The 9,616-nt window shown below is 66.9% G+C and overlaps 1 protein-coding gene and 1 non-coding gene across 2 annotated transcripts; both read right to left on the bottom strand.

Annotated features, from left to right (window-relative positions):
- Positions 1-1,077: 1,077 nt before the first annotated feature.
- On the bottom strand, positions 1,078-8,740 carry SPATC1 (spermatogenesis and centriole associated 1). Its single transcript, XM_090040955.1, has 5 exons — positions 8,374-8,740; positions 7,651-7,917; positions 6,654-7,022; positions 1,645-1,784; positions 1,078-1,410 (listed from the first exon to the last, which is right to left on the bottom strand). Exons 1-5 carry the CDS (start codon positions 8,633-8,635, stop codon positions 1,078-1,080), a joined length of 1,371 nt encoding a protein of 456 aa, XP_089897081.1. The 5' UTR covers positions 8,636-8,740.
- On the bottom strand, positions 4,813-5,003 carry LOC149869779 (U2 spliceosomal RNA). The gene has a single exon (XR_016441547.1). It is a non-coding gene; the product is annotated as a U2 spliceosomal RNA (small nuclear RNA).
- Positions 8,741-9,616: the final 876 nt, after the last annotated feature.

Here is a 9,616-nt window from a genome sequence, read left to right on the forward strand (position 1 = left end):
TGGGCACACGGCTGGCCTGGCCTCCCTATCCCGAGTGGGTCTGCTGTGCCTCCTTGCCGCCCCGTGTAACACCCTATGGCTCGGTTCCCAGCACCGTCGCCCCCAGACCTCACTGCCCGCCTGCAGACTGGCTGCACCCTCCCTGGCACCGGGTCTGTGCTCCTTGGGCGGCCCCGTCCGACGCCCTGAAGCAGCCCATTGCAGTAATATAATCCCAGCCCTGCGTGGAGCACTGGTCCCCCTAGCCCCACGCCAACCTGTGCCCCAGCACCCTTGCTTTCACACCGGGGGCTGCAGCTGCCAGGGTCCCCCCAGGAGCCTGAGCCAAGTGCTGGGCCTCCCACTGCTGAGACAGGCCCCTGCCCCTTCTCACCCCTCTTGCCAGGCGCCGGCACAGCAGGGCACTCCCCAGGCAGTGGGTGGCATGTGCAGCTCCTTGCACTGGGCTCAGCTCTGCCTGCCGATGGCACTGCTGCATCCACCTCACCACCCTGCCCTGGCGATAGCCGGCAGGATCAGTCAGGAACACTCCCCGGCCCCGGGGATACCACCAGCACATGTACGAGTGTGTGTGATGTGCGCATGTGGCTGCATGCAGCTGTGTGTATGATCACATGGGTGCACACATAGGGGTGGGTGTGTGAGTGTGAATGCACACACGTGCCTGTGAACAGGCCCAGAGTGGATACATGGGGGGGGTGCATGCATGTGGTGTAAGGGCACACATACATGTGCTTCCATGGGAGGTACGCACACGCACAAGTGCACACACGTGTGCACGCAGGAAGTGTCTGCATGGCCCTGTGCACACATGTGCATGCCCAGGGCTGAGCATGTATGTCTGCGTAGGTGCGCATGGGGCCAGTGGGCACTGTGGGGTTCCCACGGGGGTGTCTCTGAGCAGAGCCTGGGCTCGGCGCATGGTTTGCTGGCCGCACCCAGGACACACGCTTGGCCAGGGTCTGTCCTGGGCTGAGCTGGAACGGGGCTGCGGCCGGTGGGGCCGCCGATCTGCAGTGAAGGGCAGGCAAGGCTGCTGGTGCTGGGTGTTTAATGGGGGTGCGGGGGGCCGTGGCTTCACCAGATGAAGAGGGGCTTGCCGTCATCCTTGGACAGCTCGTACAGGCAGTCGAGCAGCAGCAGGGCGTCGCGCCGAGCCTCCTCGGGCACCGTGTCCACCACCACGCTGCGCAGGAAGTCCACGTTGTTGTAGGAGCGGCCCTCGGCGCTCGACAGCTCCGGCCGCTCCCGCAGGATCCCGTAGGTGTTGACCACGTGCTCGGTGAAGGCGGGGTGCGTGCGGGGGTCGTAGCCCATCCGGCTCAGGCGCTGCATGAGCGCCGTGTACCGCTGGGCCATGGCCGCACACTGGACCTCGTCCACGTGCCACGTGGTGCCGTTGCTGATGTTCTGCAATGAGAGATGGCGACGGGGGTCGGGGAAGCGCCTGAGCAGCTGCTGGGCACAACGCGGGGTGGGAAGAACGAGCCCACGTCCGGCGATGGTTCGCATTAGCTCCGTGCAGACAGGAGCAGCAGCTCCAGCCCCGGAAGAGCCTCCTGCTACCCCGACCCTGCTGGCTGCCACCACGCGCCCCGGTCTCCCGTGGCTGGGGGCCCCGGAGGCTCCGGTCCCGGCTCCTACCTTCATGATCTTCTCGGGGATGTTGTTGACGGTGAAGCCGTAGAGGCGGACGCGGTCAGGGAAGATGCTGGAGAGGATCCTGCGGTCCAGCTGGAAGGCGATCTCCCCCACGATGCGCTCCCAGGTCTGACGCTTGGGGTCTGCAAGGGTGCAGGAGCACATCAGCGCCACGCCGGCCCCGGGGCCCGCAGGCAATGTGGGTGAGAAGGACGTACCCCGCAGAGGCTGTCCCCGTGCCCAGCGCGGCCCCATTGCCCCATGGCTCAGGCTGGAGTTGCCTGACAGCAGCAACTAGTGCCCCAGAGCCGCGGGGTCGCATCCAGTCCCTGCCCGGCCTGAGGCAAGATCAGCCCTGTCCAAACCAGCCCAGACAAATCCATCAGCTAAACCCTTTGTATAATTACTGCCACCCCGACACAGCCCCAGGCATCACCCCAGTCCTGCCCCCGGGATGCAGGGGGGCCGCGGCCGCCACCGTCCTGCTGCCGGGGGGTCGCGGGCGCTGCGGAGATCTAGGCCCAGGAAAGCAAAACCCCCCAGTCCAGACCAGTCTGAGCAGGGGGGAATCCCGTCCTGCCCCAGTGCAGCGTGGGGCTGAGCCCGAGCGCGGGGGCAAGACCCTCCAGCCAGGACCCTGCGGGTTCGGTCCCGGCAGGAGCACTGGCACAGCCCGGCCCCATCCTTAACACCCAGCGCCTCCGGGGGAGGCCGAGAGCCCCCAACACATGGAGCAGGGGGTGGCACTGCGCCCAGCACAGCCCAGGAGCCTGGAAGTCCCCAGCGCGGAGCATGAGCATCGCTGCGCCTAGAGCATCCCTGCTGGGGCCGTCCAGCCTCCTTGACCCCTCAGCGATGGAGAGCCCACAGCCCCCCGGGCGTCTGTCCCACCTGGCAGACTGTGAGTCTGGCTATCACTGGCGTGGGCCCAGCATCCACCCAGCCCTGCTCCGTCACAGCCCCGCAGCCGGAGCCGTCGTGCCAGCGCCGGCGCCGGTGCCCCCCACGGTTAGCAGCCAGATCCCGGGTGCGGTGGCGCAGGAGCCCTGGGCTCCCTGCTGCTTCCTGCCCCCGTCACCCCGGCGTCCAGGGGGTTTGAGCACGGCAGTTGGCAGCGAGACCCCATCCGCCCGCCGTCCCCGCGCTCCCGTCGCCCCACGCTGCTGTCTTCCCTCGCCAGGTCCACTGCCCTGTCCTCTCCCCTCCCTCCGGTCCCTGCTGTGCCCTGGCCATCTCCCTGCAGCCCCCACTCGCTGCTGGGCCCCTGGTCCTTCCCTGCCTGCAGCCCAGCCTCAGCCTCTCCTCGTGCTTGGACAGGATTTGGATTTTAAATCTGGATTTTCAAAAAGCTTCCGACAAGGTCCCTCACCAAAGTCTTTTACACAACTATTGGGACTGGAGGGAAGGGTCTTCTGTGGCCTGAGAGCTGGTGACAAGACAGGAAGCAAAGGGCAGGGCCGAGCAGTCACTTTTCAGGATGGAGGGAGGTCAAAGGTAGGTCCCCACAGGGATCTGCTCAGTTTTGTCCAATATTTTCATCGATGACCCAGAGACGAGGATGCACGGTGCAATCTCCCAGGTTGCAGGGGACACCAGATGATTCTGGGCACTCGAGTCCCAAGCGGACGGCGAGGAGCTGCACAAAGGTCTCACCAAACTGAGTGAGTGGGCGAGAAAATAGCAGATGAACTTCAACATTGACAAGTGCAGGGTGATAAAATAACCTCAACTCCCAGCTGGGTCCTGAACTAGCCTGTCCAAGGGCCAGGACAAACCCATGGACGAGTGACCTGCTCCTGGCCGTTGAACAGACGGGCCCACGACGCTTCCCTGGCACCGATCCCTCCAGGTGTAGCCGGTTCAGGGCTCTGCCTCCAAAGCCGCACTCGCTGCCTGGGCATGACGACCGCGAGGTCCAACCCTTCTTATGTTCGCACGGCTGGTGAGCGCGGCGGCGTAGCCACGGTGGTGCAGGGATCAGATGAAAGGCGAAGGTTTCTGGGGGTGATCTCTGTTACTGGACCAGTGGCAACGGTCCCCACGTCTCCGCGTACAACGCCCCAGCTCCCCTCTGCGCCCCCGCTGCCTCTCGGCATCTGTTGTCAGCAAACCCCGGCAGCCGACTCCACCGTTCCCACCGAGGCGATTCACGAGGACAGAAGTGAGGGCAGTGCTCCCCATGGTGTCCCCGCTCGCACTCACGTCCACCCCTGCCCATCCTGCCAGGTCCTCTGCTCACGCCACAGGCATCGCCCACTGCGAAACGCTGCCCGTGCGAGGCCACGTCTTGCTCCCGACGGGCGGCCGGAGGAGAGCGCCTGCATTTTCTCTGCTGCAAAAGTGGCTTGCGAGTCCAGGATGGCGCTCGGGTTCCTCTGGCACTGTTTGCCTTCCACAAAACCATGTTATCCCATTTTCCAGCTACCACCACATCTCCACCTGGGCTGTCTCAATACGTCTCCAAAAACCAGGCATCGCCCAGAGCCTGGTCGTCTTTGTCTGGGTCACTTGACCCCTTGCATACAATGGCTGTTCCTGACACACAAGCGGTGTGTCTACATAAGACGCTTTACTGCACAGTAGACCAATTTACTGTGCAGTAAGCGTCACCATCTAGATCAGCTGGTCTGCACATTACTTCCTGCCTGGGATGATGTAGTTGGGGCTGGTCCTGCTTGGAGCAGGGGGGTTGGACTAGATGTGACCTCCTGAGCTCCCTTCCCACCATCGTGTCCTATGATTCTGTGCTTCTAATTTTCTACCTGCAAATGCAAAGCCACTGTGTAGCTCCTGCGCAGCAATGCACGTGCAGAGGCTGACCAGGGGCTGCCTCCCGGCTAGGGCTGAGATTGCTCCCTGCCCCCGGGAGCTGCCTGCTGCAATGGCGGAGCCAGGGCCCAGACAACATCCCCCTGCCCGGGAGCGGGGAGCAATTTTCAGCCCCCATCACCTGGCCCCAGGTCCCTGCCCTCCAACACCCTGGACAGCCCGGAGCTCCCCCTGGTGGCAGCAGGGGGCAGAGCAGGGGGAGTAAATGTGCTCCCCCCAAGCTCACTGCACAGGGTTTGTGCTGAGCAATAAGCCTACTCCAAATGTATTGCATGTGTAGATGCACCCAGTGTCTCCCCTGAGGCGAGAGATGCCCTGGGGCAATACCATTTTTTTTTGTTTGTTTATTGCACCACTCCTGGAAACACTGCGATACCAGGCCGATACAAGGAGCGGATGGAGCAAACTCCAGTTCCACCTCCCAACACCAAAAATCTACTCAATATAGACCTCCTATGGAGGACATAGATTTTAGTATACGTGCTGCCTCACAAGAAGAAGTTAGTACAGCTTAATCTGAAAAAGATTGCCCTGGGGCAATACCTGCTACGTGCCCCTTCTGCAGCCTGAGGCCCCGGTGCTTGGGGCTGCCCGGCTAGCTCCAGCTCCGTCGCCCTCGCCCTGCGCTCGGCTCGCCCGTGTCCTACCGCGAGAGCCCTGGCTGTGCGCGCCCGTCTCCTCTGCAAGCGCCAATCCGGGGGTCTCTCGGCCACGCACGTTTCCTCGTGGCACTTCTTGATCTGGCGGACGGTCCGGGGGCCCATCCGGAGGCGCGTCAGGGAGCGCGTGGGACCCGCACCTGTCCTACCTGGCTCCTTTGCTCTGCCCGGGGGGGCCTGCGTGAGCTGTGCCCTGTGGTGGGGGGTTTCCTTGCTGTCCCCATTGCCTTGCACATCAGAGGGGCAGGAGAGAGCCAGGGGGCTCGGGACAAACTTGCAGGCCTGGGGGGTTTGCTGCGCTGTCCGTGCCCGTCTTCGCCGCGGGGAGCTGTCTCTGCACACGCGCGCTCACCCGCAGCGCGGGGGCAGGGGGCTGCCACTCAGCGTCTTCCACCCGGAGATTCGGGCTCCGCTTGTCACCCTGGACCAGGCCTTGCAGAGAGGGCCTGAGACCTTGACCTTCATCCCCCAGAGGCGGAGAGGAAGGGGCTGGAGGACTGGGGAGAAACCTCAGGAGTTCCCGAGGGTGATGTCCCGGCTGGACGTGGGGTCAGGCAGGCAGGGCAGGAGGGGGCCGGTCTGGGGCAGAGACGAGGGTCCAGCGCAGCCTGTGGAGCAACCGGGGCCGAGTCTCTGCCGACTGCCTGGGGGTCGGGGCAGAGAGGAGAGCGGGGGCCGGGATGGCCCCCAGAGACCGGTGCAGGGAGCAGGACAAGCGCGGGACGGGGCCCGGCTGCCGGGGGTGCAGGGCCCTGGAGCTGGGCAGGTGGCTGCAAAGGGCAGGGCCCGCGGCCCGAGCTGGGACACGCCAGCCGGCTTTGCCCGGGCCTCTCACGACCTCCTGTGGGGAGAAGGCAGCATCTGCGCTCGGGACCAGCGCTTGCTCCCAGCCTCTGCCGCAGCGTCCCAGTGGGCCCTGGCCCCGTGCCCTGGATCTGCACCTTGCGTGGGGATGCCGGATCCGACACGGGCACCGGGGTCCCTGGCGTCTGGCGCCATGACCGCGGAGCCCATGGCGCAGCTCCCTGCGCCCCCGGGGCACGTGGCCGCGGTCCAGGGACACCCCCTCCTGCTGCCGGGGGTCCGACTCGGGGCCACGAGCTGCTGCATTTCCTGCAGCCCCGGTCCCCGGGGCCAGGGCACGAGGGAGACTCGCAGCTCCTCCTCAGAGCAAGGTTGGCGCCAGCTACCGGGGCCTGGGGAAAGGCTGGAGCCGTGACCCCGGGCGGGCGGCTGCGACGCCCGCACTCAGAGCCGGCAGGGCCGACAAGCCGGGGCGCTGACGGGGACGGTGCCCAGTCAGACTTGTGTCGGGTCCGAATGATGGATGTGTCCGGACAGGGTTTGGGCAGGGGCTGGACTGGATGTCACCCCGTGGCTCCCTGCCAGCCCCACGGCTCTGTGACGAAGGGAGTCTACGCCAGCTCCTCCGGACGCAGGTCTGGGCCCTGGCACCGGGGATGGGGGCACCGCAGGCTGCCCCGGTGCTGCCGGCCCCTGCAGCCAGCCCCCGCTCAGCCTTACCTCTCGGCCCGAGGCCCGGCTGGATGGAGTCCCGCACGGACATGGGCCGCTCGGTGGTGCGGGGCGCCCTGTGCGTGCGCTCCTTGGGCCGGACGTCAGGCGGGCGCTGGGTGTCGGCGAGCGGGCGGGCAGTGGCCTGGCCGAGGCTGGGCCCAGGTACGGCGATGGCTCCGCCGACGGCTCCAGGTGGGGTTACGAGCCCGGCTCCGGTGATGGGGATGGATCCGAGCACGGCTCCAGCTGTGGGCGCAGCTCCAGGCCGCGGGGCCGCGGCGCCGAGGGCGGACGTGTTGTTGAGGATGTTTTCCATGACGTTGCTGCTTTGGAAGACGGTGTCTGCGTAGGTCGACTCCGGGAAACCCGACAACTCTGCAGGGAAATCGGAGGCAGTTGGGTGTGGAGGGGGCACGGGCATGGCCGGGGCAAAACCCAGGTCCCCGGGGGTCAGGCAGGGCTGCGGGGGTCCCCGAGGGCACGGGGGGAGGGCTGCATCCTCGCACAGCCCAGCCCAGCCGCTGGCGAGGACGAGGGGGGGCTTCCCTAGGAGGAGGCCAGGCCTGGGCAGGGTAGAAATGATGCGCTGGAGGGGGCAGGGGAAGGGTCCGCAACACACTCGATGGGGAAGAGAAAGTCCCTGGGATTTATAACCAACTGTCTGTCACCACCACGTGGACCAGGGAGGTCCTTTCCCCCCAGCGTGGCATTAAAGGGGGACTCGTGGCCCCAGGGGTGGTGGGAGCCGAGAGCTCGGCCACATGCACCAGGGCTTGGGCACGGGCGTGGAGGAAAGGGGCGTGGGTGGCTCTGGGGCAGGAGCGAGGGGCACGGCCCCCGCATCGCCCTGCCTGGGCCCCAGTGCTGGAGGCTGCAGGGGAGGAACGGGGGGAAACCCTGCTCGGCCCCAGCCCCTCTCCCTCCAGCGCCGCTCTCCGCCCCGTGAGATGTGGGACCAGACAAGAAGGACCTGGGGTTTGACCCCCCGATGTTGTCGCGTTACCTGCGGGCCCAAAGGTGAAGACCTGGGTGGGGGGCGTGGAGGTCCGGATGATGGGCTCCGCGCCCCGGGAGTGGGCCTGCAAGCTCTGGCCCCGCGAGCTGGGATGCTGGCTCCCTGCGCCCATCTGCTGGGACAGCTGGTTCGCGGCGGACCCCAGGGTCTCCCCGGAGTTGATGACTCCGCCCCGGATGAGCCCCAGGGTGGCATCGCTTATGGTGGTGTTCCACGACCCGCTGCCCTGCCCATCGCTCACGACCACGTTGGGGACTGCAGCGGGGGAGAGAGATGCTTTGTGCCCACAACGGTGCTTCCCACCCAGCCCAGCCCGCCCCGTGGCCACCCGCGCCCCTCGTCCCGGGGCCGGGGTCAGTTATTGGGAGGCCAAGGCTCGGCGCTGCGCTCTTCCCGGGGCCAGGAGCCCCAGAGGCAGGACACGGGCTTTGGGGCCTTGCCCCTGCATCTCCCCTGCACGCATGGAGGCTGCATGCCCCTCGCTCCGTGGGCAGGGGTTGTCCCCAGTGTCAACCTCGGCTGCCCCCAAGGACCCGGGAAAGGGTCTGGCCCGCGCCAGCTGCACGTGGCAAGCACGAGGCGCTGCGAGGGAGCCCGGCTGCGCGCCGAGGCCGCCCTGCTTTCCCGGGGTGCGCTGGCATTGGGGGTGACTGCTCGCGGCACCCCCTGCCCGCCAGCTTTGCACGCGGGGCCCGTCCTGCCGTCACAGACCTAGCCCGGGCACTACGCCACTGGCGTTGGGGACAGTGGAGGAGGCGAGGGGGATGAAGTTGGAGATGGCGGAGAGGTCGCCGTGCGCGTGGGTCTGCAGGTAGTTGCGGATCTGCCGGTTCTCGCGGAGCAGTGCCGCCACCTTCTTCAGCGCGTCGTTCTCCTGGAGCAGCGCGTCGATCGCCCGCCGCAGCTGCTCGTAGTGCCGGAGCACGGCCGGCACCGCCTGCAACTGCGCGGCCTGGCCGGGGGCCGCCGACATGGTGGCGGCCGAGGGGCGTCCGGGGTCTTGGGTGGTCTTTCAGCTGGCCATGCCCCCCACACCCTCCTGTGCTGGAGGCCAGCTGCCTGGCTGCCTGGCTGGGCACCGGTGACACGGGCACGGCGCCCGGCAGCATTGTGACATCAGCAGTGACCTCAGAGCCGGAGCCCAGTGGGACCCCCGGGGCTGGCGACTTTGCACCCCACGCGGCCTGGGGTGGGACCCTCCCTGCACGGGGCAGCGGGGCGGTGCGGCCAGTGCCCCCCCGCACCATGCCCCAACGCCCCCTCTAGCCCCGCAGCCGTGAGCGCGGCGGCCCCGTCCGGCCCGCAGCCCAGAACCTCGGCGCGGCAGATGTCACAAAGGGGTGTGGGGCTGGGGGGGGTCCCTGCCCCCCGGGCACAGCGCTGTGGCCGGCGCGACGGGCAGAGGCACCCGCCATGTCCCGCTGCCAGAGGAGCCCGTACCCTCCATGCACCTACAGCCCCGAAGGTAGGGCTGGGGCGGGGGCCGTGGGGGGAGGAGTGCGTCCTGTGCTGGGCTGGACCCCCCACTCACAGCAGAACCCCATCCTAGAGTGTGGGGCGGGGGTCCCAGCTCGCCCGGGCACACGCGTGTGCGACCTGCTCCGAGCAGGCCTCTCGCACAGCTGCCGGGCACGGCGCCACTGCGCGGAGCAGCCTGCCCTGCCCCGGCCAGCACAGGGGGAGTTTGCTAAAATGCACTCCGAAAATCCCAGGTAGCCCGTGCCCCCGCCGCAGAAGAAGGCGACCCCCCCAGTGCAGACCAGTGCAGCGTCGGTGCAGGGGCAAGACCCTCCAGCCAGGACCCTGCGGGGTTGGTGCAGCAGGAGCATCCGCAGCCTGGGCTGCAGGCAGCACCACTGAGGAAGGGCTGAGCATGCCTATTTCTGTCAGCTTTCTTTGTACCCGTTGCTTTCCAAGTCCTTCATCATTTTCATCTTCCGCTTTTGGACTCTTT

Source organism: Crocodylus siamensis, chromosome 3 (assembly GCF_052110815.1).
Source record: "Crocodylus siamensis isolate JL-2025a chromosome 3, ASM5211081v1, whole genome shotgun sequence".
Lineage (NCBI taxonomy): Eukaryota > Metazoa > Chordata > Crocodylia > Crocodylidae > Crocodylus > Crocodylus siamensis.